This window comes from Oryzias latipes, chromosome 24, assembly GCF_002234675.1.
Source record: "Oryzias latipes chromosome 24, ASM223467v1".
Classification (NCBI taxonomy): domain Eukaryota; kingdom Metazoa; phylum Chordata; class Actinopteri; order Beloniformes; family Adrianichthyidae; genus Oryzias; species Oryzias latipes.
Window position 1 is genome coordinate 2,280,447 of NC_019882.2, and position 27,049 is coordinate 2,307,495.

Here is a 27,049-nt window from a genome sequence, read left to right on the forward strand (position 1 = left end):
GACTCACTCACCTGCTCTCAGAAAGCGGCGCAAACATCAGAGCTAAGATTCACGTGAGGAACCAAAAGAGGTGACGCACGAGATCGGGACAGCGCCACACCGGCACAATGAGAACGTGGAGGTGGCAGACTGAGACGCGCTGCAGGAGGAGCGTGGGGAACACACAGCACAACGGAGCTCTGAATTCAGGTCTCAGGGGGGATTTTGAGGCGTGACGCCACAACGCTGTGTGTCCTTAAGCAACGCCGCCTACGCTTTCCCCCCCAAACATAAATACAGAGTGAGGGCTAACACGTTTACCAGCACGCCGTTTGGTAATGTTGCTGCTAATGGCAGCAAACAGGTAAATATCTGTAGAAGATTTGCCCACAGAAGGAATCCACCTGATAATCTGATGACTGAATAACGATTAGGGACACATGATATACGTATGGCATTTAGGATGTGGTATAATAATAATGAAGGCTAGTTTACAGAATTATAGGAGTCCCTAAGTCAACTTTCCACATGTTAGGTGTTTCTCTGAAGACATTTGATGAAACCCAAAGCGTGTGGGTTGTTGAGCTGCATGTCTGCTGCACCGTCAAGGCTCATGGGAGGAAGGAGCTGCCGCTTTCTGTGGGGGGTGCCTCTGCAGACAGACAGTTCTGTCAAACACCCACTCTGATGAAAATGGTGTTTTTGGTGTTTGTCACGTGTTCCTGTGGCATTTTTTCTGACCATGGAGGTCATATGTAAAGAAAATTGAGCTAAAAAATTGCATTTCTGAGTATTTCTTTATTTAGATAGTTGACAATTATTGTGCGTTTGCTCTGAACACTCAGTTACAGGAATAGGAAGGGGGGCGGGGTTGCTCTGTGCCTATCTCTTGTTGCCCTGCTCTGTTCTAGAAAACAACTGGTTTGTTAGATTGTGGCTAAAACTGACATAATCATAATTAAAAGACCTTTGGGAAGAAAGATCAATTGATGACATGAGTCTTTAAAAAAACCTTTAAGTTTAGTGAACTTACAGCCTGCTCTTCATTATTTAAGGAGACACATTTTTAGCATTTAACTCCTGCTAAATTGAGGTTTCCTGGATCCATATTGTTTTAAATTCTATGTCAACTGACGGTTTTTTTCACCTGAACATTCTTGGTCTTTAAATTTCCATTGTTCATTGTCCCAAAATGAGGAACAATACATCACATTTTGCACATTTTTACATCTCGTTACCATAGCGTCCTAACTTCAAAAAGCAGAAACAATCTCTAAAAGAAACTTGTGCATCATAAGTGCTTCCCGAAGAGTTATTAGAGTGAAGGAAAGGGGCGTTTATCGATACACAACGGTGGCTCTGAGGTCCAAATAACATCAACAAATCAAAAACCAATTAAAAAAACTAAAACAAATTTGAGAAGATTTGACCAAATAAATAAAAAGGTGAACAAACATTATCAAGCAACACCTTTCACTGTTTCTTCTTTTGTTTCCGTTTTAACAGTTTGACTTCTGGAAATTACTTTTGTCTCCAAAGCATTTGTGAAATGTTGTTTTGATGTCTAAAATGTAAAGTTCCTTTTTTTTAAATATCAATATCAATATCAATCAAAGCGTATCGAGGGGTCTTTCAATCATGATTATGCCATTTTTAGCCCAAATAAAAAATCTGTACTGTTTAGCCTCTGAATTGAACATAGACAAACGCAGAAGAGCGTCGTTTTCTTTATAAATGTCCTCCATCTTCAGAAAAATGCAACAAGAATGTGCTATAAAACAAAAAACAAAATGTTTATCGCAGTGGGGTCTGTCACATGGTTTTGCATGGAGTGATTTGGACTTCAGGGCCACCGTAGTAATCCCAAATAAAAGTATTGTTTAGCATTTTAGTGTTCTGGGGGTTCAGCTGTGTTAGACCCCTAATGGCTTCACTAACCCTTCTGTTGGGTATTTTACTGCACAGAGGCATCTGGGGAGGGTCAAATATTTACTTACAAACCCTAATTTAGGTTAGAATAAAGAAGGAAAAGGAACTAAACTCAGACTGTGTCCGTTAAAAATGAAATGTCTTACAAGAAGACACAGTCTCCTACAAAAACAAGCATGCTAGATCTCACATCAAAGATCCTTTTCAACCAGAGGATTTCAGCAGAAAAACCATCTGTCAAGTGAATAAAGAAGGTGTGATGATTCAAAGTTCTCCTGTGGTCACAGGACCAGGACAGCTGCAGGTCCTGGACTTGACCACGGATTTCAGAGCGGCAGGAATCTCGGCATGTTTCAAAAGCGCAGCAGCAAATCTCTCTCCGGATGAAAAGAATGGAGGTGTCGCAACGAGCAAACTCAAGATTTCCCAACGATTCAAAGGCACCGTGTGACAAACCAACGGCCTCGAGCGCCTATGAACTCGAGTCCACGTAGCTCCAACCGCTAGACCGATGGAACATTTCAGAATACTTTTGATAAAAACTTGTTTTTATCAAATGGGATCTCATTACAGTCACCTCAATGAGCGCCATCTCATTTTTTCAATGTTTGAATCCATAAAACCTTGAGATGGAACCAATGTACCTTCTTTTTGACATGACAGTTGGTTCTGCCTCCCAGGGACTCCTTTGCTTTAAAAAAAAAAGACTGAATTGGTCTGTCTAAATGATTTATGTGCCAAAAAGCTGTGGGTATGGAGAGGCTTGCCAAAGGAAATATCAGTGGAGTCCAAGCACACAGCCAGAGTGTGATCTCACAATACGCAGGCCAATCTGCTGCCCCTTATGATGTAATGATGCCATGCTGCCCAGTCCGCACAGATCACACCTCAAACGCTCAACACAGGATGTGCAGAGACGATCCAGCATCAGAGCGGCGCTGAAGCCGGCCCATGCGGGATGCCGTTCGCTTGTGCTCGCAGAGCAGCTCAAGTGTCTTTTTACGCTCGTTCAAACCAGCACACTTTTACGCCGTTAGTGATTCACGCTGGGATGCGACGGTTTCCTTACCGCACTCTGCAGGAGCCCAGTCGTCCTAAAAGGACACGGAGAATGATGGGGTTACCGGAAGAGCAGGCCCGATGACCCTCTAACGGCAAACCCAAGCCTCCTCTAGACACTACCGTGTGATGGATAGCACCTTGATTCCAGTTATTACACTGCAGTCAAAGACAGAACAGCCTCTGAAGGCAAACTGAAGCCTCAACTACACCAGAGGTCTGCAACCGGAGGCTCCAGAGTCCCATGCTGCTTTTTTATCCATCCATTTTGGCTCTATGGCTTTGAGGATAAATACAAATGATAATCATTTTGGTTCATTACATTTTGTATTTAATTTTGGATTTTAACATGTTTGATAACTGAGCAAAACTATGGTGATCTACAGTCAGAGTGGCTATTAGAAGAAGCTAATGGATGGATGGAAAGAAAAATGTGCATCATTTGCACATTAAAATACAAATTATACATAAAAAGTGCAAAACTTACACATTAATCAAGAAAATATATATATAAATTTCATAATTTGCACATTGGTATAAAATAGTAAAAAAGGGCATTTACAAATAATAAATAAAAAGTGCAAAATTTGCACATTAATCTACAAAAGTTAAATAGAAAATGCTTAATTTGCACATTATTATACAAATAATAATAAATAAAAAATGTATAATTTGCACAGTCTAAAAATAATTTTAAAAAGGTATTATTTGTCTTTTATCTACAAATAATAAATAAAAAGTGCTGCAACAGGAGAGTCTGATTTGATCTATTTTTAAAGAAACTTGTATTTGCCAAAGTCAGGCAAAAAAAAAGTGTTTTATAAAATTATAACACTGTCATTATAGAATAATTATTCATTATAATAATCATTGAAATATTTAAAAGCTACATTTTATAAAGTAAAGGTCACAAAACAAAGTGTATTTTTTTTAACGGCAAGGTGCGACTTTTTCTTGGCTTCTGGTCTGTAAGACATTGGCTCCAATGTCTCTTATTATGAAAAAGTTGCAGACCCTCAACTAGACAGTAACGTTTAACGGATCGCCCGCGGACTCCAGTTCTAACACCACAGTCAACAGCTGTCCGTGACAAGAAACCAAACCAGCTCTGACAGGCTTTTGTTCTGAAATTTCTGGAGAAGTAAAGAGACACTTCCTGTCACGAGAACAATTGGCGTTCCAGCATCGGTAACCCCTATAATCTGCTGTAACAAAGATTCCTAACAACAGATGAAAAAGGAAAGCAAAGCCAGTTTCACCGTAAAAAAGATTGACCTCTTGACCTCAGCAGCCCCCCCCACATACAGTAAATGTTTACATGTATGGCGTTTTTCTACCTTCCTCCAAGGCCCAACGTGCTTTACAGACAGCCCGATTGCTGCACCATGGCCGCCCCACCGCCCTGTAAATGCAATCCAGCCTGACTCCTCCCCCCTGGTGTTCCAAACAGGAAGTACCCTTTGGCTCAAAAATCCCACAGACTCCAGTCCTCACGTACAGTCGATGGTACATTCAGCCTTCACAGGAAACGGCGTCTCACCTTTGGCCTTTCGTCCAGGATTTGCTGCCGAACGTCCTTGTGTTTGTCCTGCAGCCTCTCCTGTCTTTTGCTCTGAGCGTCCTCCAACTGAATAAACATCAACAAACCAAATTCAGTGATGACTCATCGAAAGAAGGAATGAAGCGGCTTCACAACTGCTCACCCTCTTGATGTACTGCACCACCTCATTCACAAAGGATCTGTTGATCTCCAACTTCTCTCTGCAGAGACCAACCAAACACACCTTCAGTCTGCACTGACACCTAGTGGTAACTTGATGGAACATCAACGTCCACCGCAACAGAACCTTTGGTTTTGGGCTCTACTTACTCTTCTGTCACATTCTTGTCTTTGGATTTGGCCTCAGTGATCTTCTCTTGTCTTCTCTTGTCCATCCTCTTCTTGAGATCCTTCTTTTCTCTGCATGACGACAGACAGGATTTTAAACATCTGCACAGATTCTCCGTCGTTTGTGTGAACGGGCGGCCTTACTTTTCACAGATGTCTCTGAGCTTTTTGAGCTGAGCACTCTGGCATTCTTCAGCTAAACCCGTCAGTTTTTCAACCAGCTGGAAAGGATCAAGCAGAAGAAAAATAATCCTATGTTAGAGAACAAAAACAAAACCCCCAAAACATGCTGGCTCCAATCGGCACACTGCTTATTCTGCTTGTTGGCCTCCGCTTGACTTCCTCTTCCCTGACACCTCAGCTGTGTTCTCTGCAGATGCAGTGGAGCAGAACTGGTTTGTTTTTCCAAACCCTGCGAGACTAAATGAGCCCAAATATGTGGGTCATCCTGCACAAGGACAAGACCTGGAGATTTTCTGGAGCTGCTGCACCATCACGCATGTCTATGTGTCATACTTCTATTAATGCACACACAGAAAAAAAGAAAAAAACATTCGGTACACAATTCATGACCTTGTATTTGCTAAAATGACGCTTAAGTCATAAATGACTGACAGATCAAAATCACTGAACAACTTCAGTTTACAGCTTCTAAACAATTCTCATCTATAAAACTTTAATAAAGGAGCCAAAAGGCAAATAAAGGATCAACATGCGTCACTTCAACAGAACACAAAAGAGTTTTTTTTTTAACTCTGCTTACTGACAAACATTGACTCATTTAAAATGATCTTTTAATGAAAAGCACCCAACTTTTACAAAGACTTTCCCTAATTTTATGGGGTCTAATCCCAACTTTTGAGGCTTGACTTTAATCTGACGAGTGGGTCAGCTGTAATCTGACCAGGAACCAGGATTATTTGTTCTGTCAGATGTTCCACTCCTTCATGTCAGAATGGAGCCTTAACAACAGAACAAGTCAACAACTAAACAAAAACACACACCATCTTCTGCTGAGACGCACACTGGACACTGAAAAGAAAGACTTGGTGTGAAATGTCACAGCGGTGCAAATCTCTATTCCGATATATGAAAGACATGGTGTCATAGAATTCCAGCCGCCATGACTAATTCCTCCTCCATCATCGATTTTCCAACAGTCTGAAGAATTTAAAGGTCGCCATCCGTACATCACTACCAAATCTGGAGGGCGGTGTGAACTTTTCTCTGACCCCACCTGCTTTATGTGCTCCCGTTTCTGGTACTTTTCGCTGTAGTATTGCTCCTGACGGAGGGTGAGGAGCTGCTGCTGCTGCTGCTCCTTCAGCTCAGCCAGCCGCTGGTTGCACTCTTGATCCAGCTCCGTCAGCTCTTGGTCCAGAGACGACAGGGAGTGTTCAGACTGACTGCAAACAGACAGACCAACAGGTTAGGATCGCTGGAACGCCTCTTTATGTCCATCGAAACAGAAGGGATACAAAAGAGGCAGTGTTCAGGCTGGTTGAAGAAGATGAGGGGCACCTACCTTTTCTTACCGTCTCGTTTATAACTCTTCTGCAGGGCCGACCTCCTGCGCTGATGCTGGCCCTGGAGCTCGGAGATGCGGGCCGTGTGCTCCTTGATCATCTCGCCGGTCTTGCGGTGGTGTTTGCGGACCAGCTCCTTCATCTCCTTGTACTGCTTCCGCTGCTCCCGAACAAAACTCTTCTGCTGCTTTAACTCCTCCACCGTGTGAGCCTCCAACTCTGGAGACACCAAGAGATAAAGCAAAACAGGAACTTCTTAGGGAAATAAATGGAGATTTATATCCAATTGATTATCGTAAATATCAATGTAGGGTCAATAGAGACGAATCTAGAGGATCTTTACAACCAAACGACCACGTTCCTCCACAGAAACGAGAACTTTACCCGTGAGGACGCTCTGTATGATGTCTTCAGTCTTCGCCGCCGGCTTCAGCGAACCTGCACCCCCGGAACCAGTTTGCAGATTAACCGTTAAGCGAAAATAAAACATTCAACCTTTTTTTGTTGGTAAATTTTTGCACCTGCAGACTGAGTCGGGCCGACCAATGAGGGCGGTTTGGAGGGGATGATGGGCGTCTCCAGTCCATTTTCTGCAGGCTGCACGACCCCACGGTCCACTTTGGATTCTGTGGGGGCATCACTTCCTGCCTCCACCTGCTCGCCACACGAAGAATACAAGAGCAGACATGATTGTTGCATCTGGTATTTTTGGCACATCTTTTCAATCTTCCTCCAGGAAATCCTTCGTTGTACCCGAGTAAGTTTGTAGCTGTTGAAGCCCACTCTGTGCATTCCTGCTTTTCCTTGCACCTCCCCACACCTCCCCATCGTCTCCACACCTAACTTCCTTGTGCGGCGGTTGCCATGGACACCACATCAAGCATCTCTCTGTCAGCAATCTGTAGCAATAATCACATCAGCTGGGAAACCAGAGAAAAGCCGACTCCCAGGGACGACGCTGCTTTTCAGGCTCCTCCGCTAACAACATCAGTTAACCTGATCTGGGCTCACATCCCCAAAACAAAGGAAAAACATGGATTTCAGAGTAAAAGTCCTTGTTTCCCGTTTTAACTGAAAACTTAGCAGCTTTCAGCACAAATACATAGTTTGTATTTATTTCAAAATAAAGACAGTGAAAATGTAAATTGTATTCTTTACCAAATTAAATTTTTATTAAATTAAATTATTTTTGCATTTCCCAAAATAGCCAATAAAGATTAAAAACCTCTAAAAAAAATTAATTGAATCATTTTATCAAATAAAAAATATGAACGGTAGGCATCTGTCTATAATTTTCCCCAAAACATTTTCACACAGACTAGATTCTATGTAATTTCAGAGATTTCTTTTCCTGCATGTGACTCAGTAAAATCATTTTTTCTGCTTTTAAAAGTCTGAATTTTGGTCAAATTCAAAGTCAGCTGCGACTCGGCTCTGCAGGTAATCTGGTTTGAATTTGTCACAAGAAGAACTGATTTGATATTTAGAGACGGAGGGTTTTGAAGCGATGCTGCAGCTGCAGTTTACCTCAAGAAAATCCCAGACTGAGAATTAAAAATGGGACAGACCGTTTGCTTGGCCTGGAGGGTAAAAAAAGCCAACATGATTTTGGTTTACGATCCATCCTATCACCATTCTAAAGTCTGGATTTTTAAAAGATTTTTTTTAGTATTTTCAGATTGATTCTGCCATGCAGCCGCCATGGACGGTGGCCCTGAAGTGCCAATCATATCAACCAAAAATCACTCAATCAATTTTAAAGATTCCAATGACAAAATTAATAAAGCATAACAAATATAAAAAATACAACATTACATTTATAAAACCAAAACGTTAAAAGCAAACAAAAAAACATTTTGGAAAACAAAAGTAATTTCCAGGAAACTAAATGAAATGTTAAAAGAAGGAAACAGAGAAGGTTTTATGGGACATCGCTGACTGGATGATCTCCAGTATCGCTTCATGTCAAATTAACCTTCAGATGAAACGATGGACCAACGCCATCATCCCATCAGCGATGTTACACATTACCTTCCTTTTCTGGTTTTCGTTTTTGTTTCTCATTTTGTTTTCTGAAATATAATGCTTTTTTTAAATTGTCATTGTGATCGTTAAAATATGTTTGTGCCAAGTAATTTGTTGATGTGATTTGCACTTCAGGGGGGTATTCCAGGAAGCATGTTTAAACTAGCCTGACTTTAAGCCTGAACTCTGGCTGAAATCCACCTGAACTTGCTTACTCTGGGTATGTCGGTTCCAAAAGACCGGATATGAGTTGGCGTAATTACGCTCGACTTGGTAACCCTGGGTTAACGCACGGTACATAAAGACATTCTCAATAGATCGCCGATTTCTGGAGTCACCATGGAAACGTGTGTAGAAAAAAAAGAAAGCGCGACACTTGAGACGGAAGTGAGACGGAGTCTGAGATTTTAATGACGGTGTAGGTACCGGATGTTCTCGGGTTGCCGGATGTTCTCGGGGTCCTTCAGGGTCCTTCCAATGAGTTATATCACTAGAGGAGACATCACGTGGTTCCTCATGGGAGGAGAACACCGCCATCTTGGTGAGGTCAAGTTTTGAAGACCAAACCACTTTTATAACATTTAATAAAGAGCTCTGTTTTTGCTTTCAATCACTTCATTATATGAAAAAGAAGAATGGCTTGAAATTGCTTAGTTTTGTTCAGAAATAAAAACTTCACGAGTACCCCTAACTTAACTAGTATTAGACTACTTAGATTTTTTCTATGTTCCTTTATTTTATTTTACTTATGTTTTTATTTATTTGTGTGTTATGTTCATTGTTTCTTTTTTTCCCCTTTATTCTTTATTTTCTATGTCAATATGTTATATTTGGCAATGGTGACTGATCTTCGAGGCAATATTGATTACATCGTTATTGTTCGTTGTTAACGTTTATGTCATTGTTAATGTATGATACCGCAATTGTCAATAAAGTTTTTAAAAAAACTTAGCGACGTTAACTCATTGGTCGTGGCAACTTACAGCCAATCAAATAGTGTGACGTCATCATTGGTCGAAGGACCCCGAAGGACCCCGAGAACATCCGGCAACCCGAGAACATCCGGTACCCACAACGGCGGTTAAAAATTATAAGTCCATCAAAAAAGTAACACGGCTGAAAAATAATTTAAATTATTTAGTTAAATTTATTCAAACTCAATAATTGTTTATACAACTCAAATTTACGTATTTATCTAACTAAATGTCCCATTACTCCATTAATCTTTTTTCCATCTTAATTACTTATATTTCTTGAACTTTCATATGTCTAAGTTTGAGCCGGCAGATATGCTCATTTTTACAACAATAAAAAGAAAGGAAAAAAAATTCACCGAGTGCAAAAACTCACTAAAGAATTTTCCGTTACTGTCATAACAATATTGAGCGGTAGGGGTGCTATATAAACTCATCATCCTATCCTTTACTCTCACTCATGGTGCAGAGACGTAAGCATAGTAGGACAAAATAGCTCGGCCAAACACGGTGAAACACAGTAAAACAGCTATACAACTAAACACATTTTGTAAAAAACCCACACTTAAACCCAAATCCGTCCAGACAGGCAAAGGGAATGATATCCCAGAATCCCTTGCGGTGCCGATCTAACGGCAGCACCAAAGTTACACCTACTTAATTGAATTCATTTGAACGAAAGGAAAATAACTGTCTGAAAACCACGTGTAATTTTTAACAAATAAATTTCTAACAAAAAAATGATTTATCTTAACTGAAGCAAATAATTACGTTAGATCAAAGTAAAAAAGTTTATCTTTCCAACATCCATATGTGGTCTTATCATCCTCTCATGGTGGAAAAAGTATTATCTGAGCTTTTTCATCCACTAAATCATCTTCAAATGGACACGCCATGCTGCTTCACCTCTCTGAAAACAAACTAACCTTCAACTAAACCTACTCCCGACCAGGTTATGTTCAGAGCATGAGTTGCCATGGTAACTTGACCTACCCTGAAACATACCTCCATTTCTGGAACCGAAAGCTGAGGTTATCAACTTCCTTAGCCTCAAACTTACCGTGGGAGCTAGCAGAACCTGCTTTCTGGAATACCCCCCAGGGCCACCGTAGTCCTGGACTGAAGGACCAGATTGTTTTCAAAATGTTTCATTCTTACTGCGCCTTTGAGCAAAATTTGTAGATTTTGAATGGCGTTAGCGTGGCGAGCTCGCAAAAGTCGCGCTTCTTTATTCCACATATTTTACTCTGCAGACCCCTATGCACGGGTCCTTTTTGTGGACTCACTATTCTCAACAGCACTCATCAGACTCACACAGGTTCCTAGGGTCCACCGTCTCACGGGACCTTAAGTGGACCGCTCACATTGACTCACTCCGGAAAAAGGCTCAGCAGAGGTTGTGCTTCCTGTGACAACTCAAGAAGTTCAACCTGCCTCAGGAGCTGTTGACCATCTTCTACACGGCAATAATCCCATCTGTCCTGACCACATCTATCCCAGTCTGGTTTGGATCAGCATCCAGACCCGACAGGAACAGACTACAGAGAATCATCAGATCTGCTGAGAGGATTATTGGTTCCAGCCTTCCCCCCCATTCAGGACCTGTACCGATCCAGAGTCAGTAAGCAGGCTGGCAGAATGGTAAAAGACCCCTCTCATCCCGGACACTGCCTTTTCAGCCTCCTCCCGTCAGGGCGGCGCTTTAGGACAATGCACACCAAAACCACTCGCCACAAAGACAGCTTCTTCCCCCGAGCTGTCACTCTGATGAACTCCTGACTCCAGAACACTCAAGACCACTGAACAAAACCACAGAAACTGTCACACTAGAACTCCTGCTGCATTTTGTCTTGGTCATGTTATTTCATATGGTCATGTTATATTTGTTATCTTATTTAGTTATGTGTATTTATTCCCATATCTACCTTATATTACTTTATTTTGTATTATTTATCCTTTTTCTGTCTTACCCCCTCACACTTTTTTTATACCTTGCTAGTTTGCATGAGAGGAAAAGAAACCGAAGACAAATTCTTTGTACATAAGCTGAACTTGGTCAATGAAGCTGATTCTGATGACCATAGTAGGAATGTGGGCGTGGTTTAAAAAAAGCCTCTGTTTCCAAGGAAATCCAAAAATTTGCTTTCACTGATTCATCCAAAAAATACGTTTACTTTTTAAAATATGTGTCACATGTGGGAGCTATTTGGCCAAAGAGGGCGGGTAGAAAGGAGAAAACGGGAGGGCTGTAAGGGTACGTAGCGCCCGCACTATACAACACCCCACGCGGATTTAATGGGTTGTCTTTTTAAACCACATGTTTCATAAAAATGGGAATGATTCTGTTCTAAAAAGCTGACAAAAATTTCCACTTCCGGTCTTAAATGCCACTCCAGAAATTCTTTTTGATCCGTTAAATCAGGAATAGACGGGCATAGAATCAGATGTAAAACATATTCCCACATGCGTTTTATTTTGAAAAGCCAAATAAATCTCTACAGTTTGAAGGTAAAATGCAGCAAAGCAAACCTCTTTGTCGCCCTCTTCCTCGCCTCCTTCCTCCAGAGTGAGAGCAGCCAGCTGATTGGCTCTCTGCTCCATCAGGTTGACATAGCGTATCGGATTGGACAGCGCTTCTATGACGTCTGGGGAGCAGCAGGGAAACTTATTACATCACAGATCACGGAAGGAGGAACGTCACCAACAATGTTTTATGAACGGCGACTCACCTGCAAAGGTGTCGGGGACGTAGTCCTTCACTTCCACGTAAACGAACAGGGACGGTAATGTCAGCAACTGGTTCTTCTCATTCCTCAGGTTGATGTAGTGATAACCTGGAGGGTAGAAACGGCATTTGTCAGAGTCTGCAAACATGCATGAAAACAAAAAACAGGAATGTGACTTTGGGGCGTGGCTACAACTTTCGCAACAAGGCGATTTTAAGCTTAATTTTCGTCTTATTTGTCCTCAATCATCAGAAAAACAAGAACATGTTAAAAGCACCATTTTTTATGGGTGTCACGTTCAACAATTGGGAATGTCTCCACCCGGGCCAGACATGCCCTTGTCAAAAACAAACTCATCTCATTCATCACTGAAAAGCTCACTCCTGCATCTTTGTTTGGTCTGATTCCACTCCAGCTCCAGAAACCAAACCATAGACACAACCGGTATGAATTGAGAATATATTTTTATGTTTATTGCTGGTTATTGGATGGGAATAGAAGCCCCATGAAGCTTTCCTTGGGGTTCATGTAATTGTGGCGGAAAAATGAACCACCCATTCAGGGCTTTGAAACCACACAAAACAGCGACATCTGGTGGCGAACTGGATGTATATCATATGCTTCAACTAAGCTCCTTGTAACACTTCATTGTGAAAATAATGAAAAAACGTCAAACAAATAATGTTGTTAATGATGATTTAAAAAAAAACAACGTAAAACAAGACAACGAGTTACGTTTTCTGTGAGGAGTGCTTGACACAGCAAAACACACGTATGAAGAAAATAAACACAAGGCAAAAAGAAAAAAGAAAAAGAATGTAAGTTGGTGGTCTTAAACCCAGGATAGAAGTATTTTATGTATGAATAACCTTCATAGTGTACTTTCTTATTAGGAGAAACGAATCCTGGGCTACAATACGTCTTTTACCAGGAACCATGGTAAAGTGCAATGAACTGACGCTGATTCCAATACAGGGGAAACAATAAAACTTGTTGGGAAACGTTCGGGATTCATTTGTATTTCTAGAGAATAGTGACTGTTCAAACACAAGAGACATCTGAACCGGGGTTCGACCAAACGATGCTATTGGCGCTTCATACGTCATCAACCATGTGATCTGCGCCACTTGACACACGGCCCGAAACATTGTGCCGAATCACTTTGCTTCATGAAGGTGAAACAAGCTCTGAAGCGTCTGTGTCAAACAAGTTAAATTTGAGAGCATTTTGATGTGTTTGACATGTTAAGTTTATGGAAATGTTCGATTGAAATACTGATTTGTGTCTTTAAAGGTTTTCAACCTATCTTGTTCATCATCTATCAGACAACTACCTGCCAAAATAAATAGAAAAGCAAAGCAGACGAGCGATTGAGTTGATTCCATGTCCTTTGGGAAACGAGGTCTATCGAGTCGGACAAGAGCTGAAGGAGACCAGGAGACTCGACAGTAGGAGTAGATCTTTCACGAGATACACTAATATTTAGATGTTGAACTCCAACAACAAGTTTGTCACCTGGACGGATGGCAGATGCAGGAAAGATGCGGTGGCCGATGAACTTCCCTCCTTCCTCAAACACTGCAATCCTCAGAGAAGCCAGCGTGGGGAGGACAACCTGAAAGAAGGATCCAATCTTTAGCAAAAGACAAAACAAAAGAAAAGATGCAAGGATAGAGACGGACGAGCCGCGGATTTACCTTCTTAAACACGATGGCCTCCTCTTCCCAGACCGGGTTGATGGCGTTGCCCTGAGACGTCTTGGTCTTGAACGCTTTCCTCTTGGTGTCAACCGGCAGGCCGAACATGTCGATCTCCACGTATGTTCCTACCTTTTTATCAGACAAGAACTGACCTGAGAGGATCTAAGAAGGAAAAAACATAAAATAGTTTTATTGAGGCAAAACAATTGAATATGTGTAGAAAGAGAAGGTTTTTCCACAATCGCACCTTAACCGACAGCGTGTTGGCGACAATCCCGTCCACAGTGCTCTCGGTGAAAGGGTCAAAGTGCTTATCCGGTCTCCTCATGAACTCCGGTTTGAGTCTGTAGCCGCACTTCCCGTTATACTCAAACATTCCTAGGTTCAGCTGCATGGATAAATCTGAGGAGGGCAAACACAACACACCTCTGACATACGCTCCAAACAAACCACATATTTGTGTCTAACTTCTAGTTTCTTATCATTTCAGACTAACTAACCAGTACCTTTCCAGTTAGATGTAGCGATTAAAGTTTTTTGATTTTGTAAACATCCTATTTTAGGCAATTTCTCTAAAGAAACACGGTTTTATTTACTATTTTAAAGCGAATGGTGAGCAGTCAAGAAACAGACTTGATTGATTTCGAGAATCTAGAACAACTCCGAATTTTTAGGACAAATTAATCATAAATGTAAAATTCTAATTACCAGAGCAATATACCCAAATATTCCACTTTTTAGATCATTTCAAGATTTAATTTTGTCTTAAAAAAAAACAAGCAGGAGATCACTACCTTTTTTAGGAGATCCTACCAAGATAAAAGCTACTAGTTCAACTGTCAGATATTTATAAAAGTGGATTTGGATTTTCTAATGCTGGTACTGTAACAACCACAGAGTAAGGGCCACTAAAAAAAAGGATAATTATAAGAATTAAAGTTGTATATTTACGAAAAAAAATAGTAACTTTAAAACACATACATTTACAAGAAAACAATTTGTCCTTCGACGTAAATATACAACGTTATCTCGTAATTTAATACTTTTTTTTTTCTGGAGTTGTATTTGAAAAAAAAATTTGTGTGTAAACTGGCCTTAATAATCCAACGTATATAACAATTTAGATCAGCGGAAATCTTTCTAACCAACCTCCAACTTGCACAGAAACATGCCTGCTTGACTGAGAATGAATTGAGCGACAACAAATCAAACGTATCCCGAAAGACGCGCCCGCATGTTAAATGAGGAGAGAGACATGAAAATGGCACAGAGATAAGACTACAAAAAACAGAATCTTAAGTAAAAAGAAAGAATGATCCTTTTTTCCATCTTGCAAGAGAAACAATCTTATCAAATCATTTTTTCTCGTCTATTGAAAGAAAATCTTCCAATGGGGTAAAGAAATCTTGACTTATCTTCTTTTGCAAAGTAAAAACCGTCCAGACATTAAAATTCAAGTGCTGCCTGGTTCACAGTTTTAGCCCTAGCTGCTTTTTAGATTCTGGATTTTCTAGTTTGTTTAGAGACGGACATTTTTGCATCGGATGAAAATCTACTATTTAATCCTTACAAAGAACCCCTGTTTCAGATGTTGAAGATATTTTAGCAGGTTCTATCTTTGCTCTACACCTTTAGGAGCTTTTATCAAAATCCGTTGAGGTTTTCTTTTGTCTCATTAAGAGCTAGGATCTAGAAATAAGGAAATTACTATTTAAATGAGTCAAAACCTTTTTTGCTCCAAAGTCTTGATAATACATTTAAGACAAAAAAAAACCACAACTGTGAATTTGGTTAAGGATGTTATTTTGTGCACCAGATAGTCGTCAAAAAATAGTTTCCTTCTCCTCCTCCTCCTCCTCCTCACCAACGGTCTGGAAGTTCAGCGCCACCAGCTGACAGCCGGCATTCCAGAAGAGCTGAGGGTTGTAGTTGGATGAATCCACCCGGGTGCCTTTCGGGTAGATCCTGCTGAGCTGCAGCTTGTTGTATCTGAGCAGGACTGGTTAAAGGCGAAGGTCACATCTGGATCAGCAAAGGGACTCAAAAAGATCAAACCAATTCAGAGGGATACTCCACAAACTCGACGGGACACTTGGTCAGCTGCTCCAAAGCTTTGGTCTCCACAAACGACGACATCTGGTAACTGCGGTTGATCTCTGCAAACACAGACGATGAAAGCAACACGTGCAGAACTTCAGGAGTACTTTTTCTTCGTGTTTCAGGTACTTTTAGAAGTCTCAAAGCTGTGAAACTTGACAGGCTGGATGTAAAGGACCAAGTTGGACATTTCTTCTGTGGCAAAGGCCTCGCTGCCTGCTGTGCCCTGAAAAGACCAAACGTCGTTTCTTCAAACAACAGAAGGTGAATCTCAAAAGACGGCATTGGGGTGCAGGACCACCGACAGACGCACCTCATCCATCGAGCCTTTTTTACAGTCGTCATCGTCGTCGTCTTCCTCGTCACTTTCAGCCTCCACTTCACCTGAAATCCCACAAGAAGTCTGATTCCAATCAAATCGTTTGCAACGCGATGACATCTTCGTCTGGACACAAACTCACCGATGGACTTCCTGCTCTGGGCTCTCAGCACAAGCTCAGCGGCCTCACAGGGCTGGGGGGGCTCTGGTTCCTCTTTGGTTGAACCTGATGGGAAAACAAAATCATTTTTATTTCACATTCTCTTTTTAACACTATAATTGACTCGTTTGCTGTAATCTCAGATGGACCACAACGAAATAGTCAATGTTTCCAGCAGCTGGGTTTTTTCCTTTCCTCCAGCAGGGGGCAGTATGCACCAGGGTAGAAACTTTTGGAGGAAAGTCTGAACACAACCTGAGTTTACTGAAGAACTATAACTGAGTTTTCTGTCTCAGAAAGGCTGTGCAGAGAAAATTAAAACCAAATAAAGTCTGAAATTATCACAGGAGAAAAACACAAATTCACCAGGTCAACAAGAATCTGACATGTTATTAGAAGAATAAATTCTAACATTTTTTTCCACTAAATATGAAATTACGCAGCTTTTATTAATAGATATTGTAAAAACTACTCAGAATGTGCAGCACTTCTCTGTCTATCCTATAAACATCTCAGCTTATATTTTATGATAAAAGATTTATAGAAATAAATCGGCATCATTTTATATTTAAGGTTCAATTTCTGACATACATGCAGTTCATATTTAATGTTATTCAATTATACTATTATTAATATGTATATTTTCAACTACACACTAAATACTATTATTTATATAATTCACTTTACCCTGGAAAGAAAAATTGAATCCAAAAGTCCTATTCAGTATTTTTCAATCTCTTTCTGGTAATATTTAAGACTCAAGAACAGCCCCCAGAATGTGTTCAACGGCATCCATGATGTTAAAAATGACCAATATTTGTGGTTTTTGATTAGCAAGAATTATAAAAATATGAAGTTTATCAAATATGAAACAGAAATCAGGCACTTTAGATAATTTTTCTAACGTACATTTTTATAAATGTTCTGTTTTTATGGATCAACAACATCTCAAGTAAAATGGGAAAAAAAAGATTTTAATAAAAATAGCCTCTATATCAATTCCTTTGAGACAAAGAATGAATAATCAAATGATGAATATGATAAATCCTGCAGAATTTCAGGTTGAATTAGTTTTTCTCCGGGTGAACTTGCTCCCGACGAGATTAACTTCATGGGGGATGTTACCACGGCAACAAACTCAGATTATGAGAAAATCAGGTTTCATTTCAGCCTGAACTTACAGTAGATAGATCTGCTCTTTTTTTTCTTATTTAATTGGACTCCAGGTTAATACAAAGTCAGGCACAGAAACAAAGGAAGGTGTGGCTCATATGGGTAGGAAGTTATAAAATGTAACCTTTTGCTGATGGTATTTAAATAAACACAGTGTTCAATCCTCCCTTAATGAATTCATGAAAGAAGACCGTTAACCCTGCTCCTGTTCTCCAGATGGATGCAGCAGAACATCTTTGGTGAGGAGAATGTGATGACGGTGTTCGTACCCGCGCTCGGAGAGGACGGCTCACACACGCTGGAAGAGTCGCTGTAGGTGTTAGAAACCTGCTCGGAGAGCTTTTTCTTGGTGCTTCCGTTAGCTTTGTGGTGTTTCTTTTTGTTCTTGATCAGTATTTTTCCCATCAGCTCCATGGGGCTGGGCAGTGGAACTCCTGCTTCCAGCTGTGAGAAGTGAAGAAGCACATCACACGTTGACGAATCGAGGAGCGAGACGGCGACAGCTTGTATGACAAATTCTTAGACAAATTAGTAGCTAGCATCCCTATTAACATAAATTACAGTCATTAACAGGTTTAAAACTCACGATGCACTAGGAGCACTAACCCTCACAGATAAACAGGCTATAGTGAAGCAGATTCCTGATTTATTTATGGGCCACACTGCGTTTGGATAACTTTGTTTGGGACTATAAATAATTAATTTTTTTGCAGAGATGTTGACTATGCACACAAACATCCACGTTCCAGCTACAAGCATGACCAAGATTTCTCCATCTCTGAAGAAGAATCCTGCTGGAGCTTGAAGCGAAAGGTTTGTGTCAGCGTTTCTGTTTTTCTGCACTCTTCAGCTCTTTATTGTTGTGAGGCAGAAAAAGATGAAATGTCCTGCTAAAGAAAAGTGGATGTGGCATTTATCCCTCCACCGTACGCAGATCCATCAATAAAAACTTCAATTAGGAAAAAGAGCGCAGCTGAGGCCGACCTTCGCAGATGCCTGAACTGTTTCCAGTCATAGTCGATGATGAAGATGAAAAAAGGTGTTAAGAGATTTTCCATCATGACTTCATGAAATTGTTGCCTCTTTTCAGGAGGATCCACCTCACATTTATGCTCAAATGTTGACGTTTACCAATTTTTCTTTGAAAGACCCAATCCGATCAACTTTTGATCTATTTTCAAAGCGAGGTCTTTTAATTAAGAAAACCCTGTTTCGTTTTCTAGGACATAGTTTCTGCAGAGTGGAAGGAGCTCATTTGGAAATCACCTCTGAGTTGTGGGCGCAGAGAATCCCCACTTCCCATCATCCATATGTTTACATGCTCTCCTGCTAGTTTACAGCCCCTCACACCCCCACCGAACATTAGCAGTGCCTGAAGCTTTGCGACTTTAAGCATTAATTCCTACACATACCTTGAGAGCGGCCTGAGTCACATGTACCTGTACGGGGTTGACTCGTCGTACAGTTGTTGCGAGTTTATGGATTGGAGGAGCAACCGCATCTTAACCTCTTGTCGCCAACTGATGCAAATGCGGATTAAACCTCTTTTGCTCCAAACTTACCTTAATTTAGCATCTATTTGAAAGTGTAAAAAACATTTTTTTCGTAGCAGGGAATAACTTCAGGCGTCAAAGGATTTCAGCGGATTCCCCCAGTGAAACTGCTAGCAGAAGTTGGCATCTCTGATCAAGCTGTGGCTTAGTTTGTTGATTTCCTGTCCAACAGGTCCCAGTCAATACAAATATCCGACTCTACTTCTCCTGCCCTTGAAATCAAGAAAGGTGTCCCAAAGTGTTTGGTTCTTGGACCTATTTTGTTCTCCATTTATATCAACAACACATGTTAAAAGTTGTCAAATGCATACTTTTTATGCAGACGACACTGTCATTTCTTGTTGCTTTTGAGTTTTTACAGTCTGCTTTCATGGTTGTTCTATGCAACGGTATTCCTGAAAACACAATCAATAGAGGTACTAAAGAGCTACAAGGGCCTTGGTTTTGTGCTTAATACAGAGATGTCTTTTAGATTTCATGTTGCAACTGTGTTGCGCAAACTAAAAGTTCTGGTTTTACTACAGAAACAAATCCTGCTTTGTGCTCAGATCTCACAATATTCTGGCAGCAGATTGAGATTCAGATTCAACTTCAGATTCAGATTTACACTGATTATTTGTGGGGGTGTTCTGTACTTGAATGCCTCATCCACCTGTCTTCAATACTGTATATTACTGCACCTGCGTCTCACCTACTTCACCCTTACGTGTTGTTAAAGTGTTCTCTATGACCTACCGCTCGCAGCCTGCCCATAAAGAAAAATGTGCACACACATTTTTTGTGTTTGACCTTGATAGTTCCTGCAGGTGACATGCATGACGGTTTGACCATTTTTCACCTGCAGACAGTCCGTATCCACCTGTAAGCTCAGCGGGGACTCAGGCTTTTTAGACAAAAGGCTGTAAAAGCAAAATAATCCTGTATTGTTGGGCATCATTTGACAAAAGAGGGGCAAAATATGTGCAACGCAATTATTCATGCAACACACATCAATAAATACTTTTTAGAAACATTCAAAAATGACAGGAAAAACCTCCATTAACTTGCCTGGTTTAACAGTTTCCATTAAATCTCGATGAAATGTGTGTTAGCACATAGCATATTAGCTAACACATCAAACATAATTACTTCCCACTCCAAAACTCAGACAAAAGCGAACGGGTTGCGGCTCATTCTTCCTCCTTCACCTGCATTGTCATCAGTGCTGTCTGCTGTCTGTGATAAACACATCTCACCTGTGCAGCTTCGCTTTATCCTTTCAGATTAAAACTAATCCTCTGATAGATTAAACGCAACTCAAGATGAAAATCTGTTTTCCCGCTTTTAATCTGAAAGAACGTTTTTGGAAAACATTTGTTTTGATTTGGATTAAAAACAATTCAAAGGGAAGTTTAAAGAAAACCATAATCTCTTCTTATTGTAACACTTGACTGAGCTGGAACCAATCTAGCTATATTACCCTATCTGCCCCCGCCTCAATGGATTATGGGAGCTGATATCCAATTCGATATGGCGAATCCATGCTTGCCTCACTGCCAGAGGGGAGTGGCTGTCATTGCTCTCACCTTTCCCCATTATAACAAGTTCAGTGGAAATCTCGTTCCTCAGTGGCATTGCACTTGCTGGGGTCTGTCTCCCAGCATTCTTCAATTTCTCCTTTCCAAGGCTTCGCCCTGATACTACTTCAAAGTCAGACCCAGTCGGACGGCTGTAATTCTCTGCGGGTTTTTGTCTTGGGCAGGCAGCGGCGCCGGAGGAGGCCCCTGCATGCTGGAGATAATGCAGCATCAGGCTGATGGGAGGCTGCGCCGCCGCTCGCCGCTCTGCCAACAGGGACGACAATAACCTTGGTGGATGCTTGAGGGGATAAGTGATACGTTCAGAATCATTTGTGCTGCGTGTTTTGTTGATTACAGCAAAGGGCCGCCATGGGAGCAGCCTGAACGTGTGTCATAAGGCACGAAAAACCTTTTTTTCTGGGTGTCAGGCACAAAAGGACAATGGAAGATTTCCAGTGGCAACAGCAGAATTGCAGAAAGACGTGGAGATGCTGGGAAATATGCAATTTTTAGGACGTTTAAAGCACTTTATAACAGCTGACCCATTATGACAATGTAATGCCCTGAAACGATTAGGCCTTGGTTATGAATCAATATTTTATAAATTGACTGAATTCTGTCAAATGTATTTAAATTGATGTGTTGTTTGTAAATACACTCTAACACTCTATGATTAAAATAAAATGAATAAAAGATATGAACATTCTAACATGAGTTAAAGATGCACTCTGATGAAAATTTTAATAAAGGAGGACTTTTAGAAATTACCTGAATTTCTGAATATTTCTTTGTTCAAATGAATCAGGAACAAACAAACAAATGCAGTTTGAAAAACGTATTTGTGACTTAGATTTTACGCTGGGCGGGGCCACAAACTCACAGCTCTGCCATTAAGGCGCGAAGAGTTAGTTCCACGCCAATCGTCCCGCCCACAACTCATCAGGTTTGACCTTCTTTTCTTAGCTCTACACCTTTACAAGCTTTCCTCAAAATCAGCACCATTTTTTGTCTTATTAAGAGCTGGGATCTATAAATACAGACATTATTAATATTCAAAAGAGTCCAAATCCTTTTGCTTCAAACTCCTTAAAACAAAAACAACTTGATTTTAAGATTAATAAAAACTCAAATTGCACAAATGTTTGGTTCAATAAATGTTGAGACTGTCAGTCATTGTAATGATTTTGAAAACAAAATGTATCTTTTATCTGTGAACCACCTTTCTCTTTTGTTTATTTTCATCTTCATCCCCTGAGGACCCATGGTGACATCGGTGTAACTCAAACGTATCAGAAATGTTCTGTGGTCCATTTGGTTTGTGGTTTATTCCACAGAACTTTGGGAAATATCTTCTGTTTTAAGCATTTTTGTTGTCTTTTTCCTGGTTTTACCAACTTTACATTCAAGACTTGACCTGAATTTGTGACCTTAGACTTGAAAAAAGTGACCCTTCTCAGATGTGAGTTGGTGTGAACCTGAAACCAGGACAAAAAGCACTCATCCATGCGGTAAAAACGTGTTTCCGAGTTACCGGGTTGTTCATGAAAGTGTGACTAAGAGTGAGGACCAGCAGTGAGGATTTCAGCATTTTATGGACCTACCTGATATTTCTCCAGAGGCTCCATCAGCAACGCGTCTCCAAATATCGACCGGCAGTACTCTGCCATCTTAGCCTGCTGCTTGGGTCTAAGTTCACACACAAAAAACACGTTTTTTTTAAATGTCAATATGCTGCATTTGCATGTATTCCCTCCAAACCCCCTCAGAGCTATCAAAGATGAAGCACAATCTCTCGCCTCGCTGAGTGATTGACAGCTGGAGCGGCTCGCGTGAACCGCTCGTCAAAAAAAAAGGTCAAGAGGTGTGACTTATCAGACTCACGAGTCCACGTGGTTCTCAAAAGACAGGATGATGGGGAAAGGTGAGGTCTTGAAGGCACACTCAGCGATCGCTTCTATCACTTCCTGCAAAAACAAACATGAAGGTGATTAAATGCGAATCTGGAAACATGAGTAAAATCCTCCATCATCAGATCGCTCAAAACCTTCATTTCCATTGGCTTCATCTTTTAAATAAAAATCTTTGGCTTTATCTCAACCATCCTTCACCCTTCCACTAATTCGGTTTGCCTTTTTCTGCCGCTCTCGTTAGATCTTAATCTACTAGATCAATCACTTTCCCCTTTCTCTCGTGCTCCGTTCACCAATAAAGACACTATTTCTTCTTTGTTTTTCCACCGTTTGAGGCTTTGATTAATCACCCCTGAGCCTTTTCTTTAGGGGTAATAATGAGTGCAGCTCTGTCTCGCACTTTCTACCATCTGCTCCTTCAGTTTTGCTTTTTTTTTTCTGCTCTCCTTCATTTCTGCATCCTTTTGTTTTCATCCGATCTTGACTGAATGAGAAAAAAAGCGAATGCAATTGTCTTATTTCACTCTGTATTAAGTGTGGCACATTTTAAACACATTTATAATATTTATCACTACATCTAATGTTTGTAAAGGTAAAAAAAAAGTTTTATTTCCAGGATTTAGACGTTTCTAAAGACTCCGAAGGAATGCGTCTTTTTTTGTGTTTTAGCACATTCTGAGCCGTTTTTCTGATGATTGAGGACATTTTTTAGGAAAATTCTGCTTAAAATTGCGGTTCTGAGAATGGGCGAAATAAAACCGTTTGGAAAAAAACATCATATTTGGGGTCACGGGGCAGCCAGAGCCAAACCGGGCGGGGTTCGGCCTGGACCACCTGATGCAGGGCCCCAATAACAAACTCATGCCTAGTGACGATGTAAAGTTATCAATCGACCTGTGGAGGATGCAAAAATATCCCAACCGGGTTTTGAACCGGGGACTTCTCGTCGCTTGGTGAAAGTGCTAACCACTACACCACAGTGCAGCCAATTAAAAAAGAAAAAAACTCAAACTCCATTTTAGAAAATCCCAATAATACATTTGGGAAAACATTATTTTTTTATGTTTGCTCAGTTTGATAAAAAAATCATAAAACTCGTAACACAACTGTGAACACAAAATGTCACAAAAATGCTCTTGGACTTTAAAAGAGGAGATCATTTTCTAAAACTACAACACATTTAATTTAGGAAACTTTACATAAAAGTACAAATACTTTGAGGAGTATTCTGCAGTTTATGAATTGTTTAAAATCTAAAGTTCTGCACATAAGAAGAATCCAACAGTTTAGACTTCAGATTTGAAAATAATGAAGAGATGACATTTCAGGGTTCAGAAAGTCCTTCAGACTCATCAGTGATCGGCTGAAAATCCATGATCGTCGTTCCAGCTGCAGGTTTGGATAAAAGCCTTTGTAGCATCTTTACGTTTTTGAGAACTGTTTGATGCTATTGAACTTACTCCAGTCAGTTATTTTGTAGTTTACGTCTCAGGTTTCACTGCGAAGGAGCGGAAATTATAAGCCGCACAAAACGGATCAACTGTTTTGAAAACTCCAGCAGCTGATTTTTTTTTAAAGCAGAGGAGATGTGTGTTGGCTATATCTTTTTTTCCCCACTTTTATCTCTTAACCCTTGTGATATATTGTGGGGTCAAGATGACCCCACTCCCAACGTTGGGAGTGGGGTCATCTTGACCCCACAAGACAGTGCGCTGAACCTTTTTTCTTCAATCATGTGTGATCTTCACTGGTGTCAATGTAAGGGTGGGGTCATCTGGACCCCACAAGATAGCACAAGGGATTTTGTGTATGTTCGGTCAATCATTTTTGGACCAAAGCCTTCCCTCCGCAGGTCTTTCTTTCTTTACCTTGAAGGAGATTTCCGTGGTCATGGTGAAGCCGTGGGTGATGACGGGCTCCTCTTCCGTGGTGCGACCCTTCCAGCAGTCGAGCTCGATGCAGCGGCACCCGGACAGCAGGACCTGTTTGTACATCTCCACCGAAGAGTTTCCTGCAAGCTGGCCCGCTGTACGTCCCAGACACAAACAGGAGGGGGTAAACAGAACGACAAAAACATTTTACTGTCTAGGAAATGAACCAAACAGATGCTTGTTTGACAACTGGTGTTATTCACTAAGTTACCACTAGGGGCTTCTTACCAAAACAAATACTTAACAGAAAAGTTGAAAAGTGTATATTTATACTTTTTCGTATTTCTCATGGAAACTGCAATGATAGCATATTTAAGTATGCTCATGCACTACTGGTCCGGTGTGACATCACAACAGCTCATTAATTCAAACTGAATGTCTTTGCCATAGTTTGATTGACAGCGATTTTGAAGGATAAATACTCAGAAATGCATAAATGAAATTATTTTTTATTACATTTGTTCTCTTTCATAAGAAAAATGCCAAACATCCGTGTCAAAAACTCAAAAAAACATCGTTTTCTTTGGAGACTTTAAGAATTTCAACAACTTTTTAGATTTTTTTTGTCTAGTTTTTTCTATTTTTTCTTTTAGTACAATAGAGAAAAATGTAAAGTTAAAAACTGGCTTCAATTAAAACCAATACGAATCAATGGGTAAGGTCCCCCCCCCCCCACAGTTTTAGTTGATTCCTTCCCAAACCAAAACATCGTTTTTGTTATTTCATGGTTCGACTGTGTGACACAGATTGTCATTGACGTTATTCTTATTTATTTTAATCTAAGATCATCCTCTGTGAGAACATCTTCATTTATTTTTAGAACAGCAAGAATACGTTCTACTGAAGGATGGAGAGAAATCCGGCCGATCAAGGAGCTCTTGTTTGTTTTTCTCATGTTTCCAGTTTGCAGGCTGGGTCCTTACAAAAGCCTTTTTTTTCACAGCCAGAGAAATGTGATCCTGACTTAAGCTCCTGGGGGCAGAAACTTTGGGTTGTAACTGAACGGAGGGATAGGTGAAGCATACCTGTGAGGTATGTGTTATGTGAGGAGTTGATGAAGTAATGGGAAAGAGGGAAGGTCATGTCTTCACTCTGGTCCAGCTTCTCTGGGGGAATGATGCTGTTCTCTTCTCCATTCAGGTACCTGGAGAAGCCTTCCACCGACATTTGACCTGCGACAAAAGCACCAGAGCTCAGTTACTTTATTAAATGCATCGTCGATAAAGGCTGCAAAAAACATGGATTTATGCGTTATATGTACATCTAAAAGGGATTTTCTTTTCATCATAGATATCCTATAAAATTCAACGAGATAATAGGATGTGCTTAACTCATGAAAAGGGACAAATGAAGCCCACAATGATGGATATGCAGCACTAAAAAACATTTTATTTGCATTATTTTCTCTTCTTGAAGTGCCCAACATTGCCACCTGCAAGATGGCGGCCTGTCCAATCATCAATTTCTGGGACATAGTTTCTGCAGAGCGGCAGGAGTTCATTAGAAATTCACTTCTGAGTTGTGGGCGGTACTGTTGGAGAGCAGCAACCCCGCCCCCCTTTCCTTCCCAGTTGCTGAATACCACCTTTATCAAACTGCATTTTTTCATCTGCACCTAATTCACAACGATTTGAATAAAGAAATACGCACAAAAGTAATTTTAAGCTTAATTTTATTTCTATGTGTCCTCCATTGTCAGATAAATATGACAAAAACATGTAAAAACACCATTTTCATTCAAATAAAACAAACTATTTCCTGTGAACATTAGGAGTAAGACAGAAGAAACTTCTCTTATTGTATCTCTCTTTCTAAAAGTAAATAAAAAACTGGATTGGAAATATGAAAATAAAAAATAAGGATTTTGAAAACAAATTTGAAAGTGCACATTCTAAACCTAAAAAAAGTACAGAAGAAAAATGTTAATGTGAATATCATACAAATATAAATACCATTAAAGAAAATGTGAATGAAAAATTTAAACCTAAAATTGTTTCCACATAAAAAGTAATGTTTATTTGTAACAGCTGCTGTTTTATAGTTTCAATTCAGAATTTTCATTCAGTAAGTGAGCCTATTTTTGTGGGGGCGGGGCTTTGAGCCCATTGTGCTACCGGGAAATGATTAAGATCAGGTGACAGAGGTTATGGCGTGGCGTTGCCATCCGTGGTCGTTTTCTGACATGTTTAGAAAAAAACGTAAAGGTTTAAATTATAAACCTGTAAGTTTTGATGTGTTTCATTGCTAATGGAAACCTTTAAACATTAGATGCAACAAAATCAAACAAGAAAAAATCATCTTTGAAATTGATTGTCATGGGAAAACCTTCAAGTTTCCAGGTTCTCTTAATGCAGCCACTCTAGTCTGAACTTTTTTTGTTAATTAACATCTTTTCTGTCTTCTTAGATACATTTGCTGTAAAAAGTAACCAGAACAGTTTGTAAATAGATGATGTACCACACACCTTAACTGCTACATCATTCATGACCCCCTGGGGGGTCTTCCTCCACCCACCTGCACTCGCCTGACTCGATGCTAAAT

General features: G+C 40.3%; 1 protein-coding gene across 3 annotated transcripts in view; it reads right to left on the bottom strand.

Moving 5' to 3' along the window:
• plcb1 (phospholipase C beta 1) overlaps window positions 1–27,049 on the bottom strand; it is a 125,593-nt gene that overhangs the window by 10,756 nt on the left and 87,788 nt on the right. The window contains exons 10-33 of one of the 3 annotated variants that reach the window (XM_023952847.1): window positions 25,534–25,680; window positions 24,446–24,603; window positions 22,549–22,631; window positions 22,269–22,353; window positions 17,825–17,999; window positions 16,365–16,448; window positions 16,217–16,287; window positions 16,033–16,129; window positions 15,878–15,962; window positions 15,671–15,795; window positions 14,054–14,208; window positions 13,804–13,968; window positions 13,622–13,721; window positions 12,110–12,214; window positions 11,910–12,025; window positions 6,903–7,035; window positions 6,766–6,819; window positions 6,381–6,600; window positions 6,093–6,261; window positions 5,000–5,076; window positions 4,838–4,927; window positions 4,671–4,728; window positions 4,508–4,594; window positions 2,978–3,002 (exon numbers count right to left, since the gene is read on the bottom strand). In XM_023952847.1, coding sequence (XP_023808615.1) covers window positions 2,978–3,002; window positions 4,508–4,594; window positions 4,671–4,728; window positions 4,838–4,927; window positions 5,000–5,076; window positions 6,093–6,261; window positions 6,381–6,600; window positions 6,766–6,819; window positions 6,903–7,035; window positions 11,910–12,025; window positions 12,110–12,214; window positions 13,622–13,721; window positions 13,804–13,968; window positions 14,054–14,208; window positions 15,671–15,795; window positions 15,878–15,962; window positions 16,033–16,129; window positions 16,217–16,287; window positions 16,365–16,448; window positions 17,825–17,999; window positions 22,269–22,353; window positions 22,549–22,631; window positions 24,446–24,603; window positions 25,534–25,680 — 2,664 coding nt within the window. Of the gene's footprint in view, window positions 1–2,977; window positions 3,003–4,507; window positions 4,595–4,670; window positions 4,729–4,837; window positions 4,928–4,999; window positions 5,077–6,092; window positions 6,262–6,380; window positions 6,601–6,765; window positions 6,820–6,902; window positions 7,036–11,909; window positions 12,026–12,109; window positions 12,215–13,621; window positions 13,722–13,803; window positions 13,969–14,053; window positions 14,209–15,670; window positions 15,796–15,877; window positions 15,963–16,032; window positions 16,130–16,216; window positions 16,288–16,364; window positions 16,449–17,824; window positions 18,000–22,268; window positions 22,354–22,548; window positions 22,632–24,445; window positions 24,604–25,533; window positions 25,681–27,049 lie in introns of those variants that run through there. The other 2 variants (XM_023952846.1, XR_002872859.1) reach the window with 2 other exon arrangements.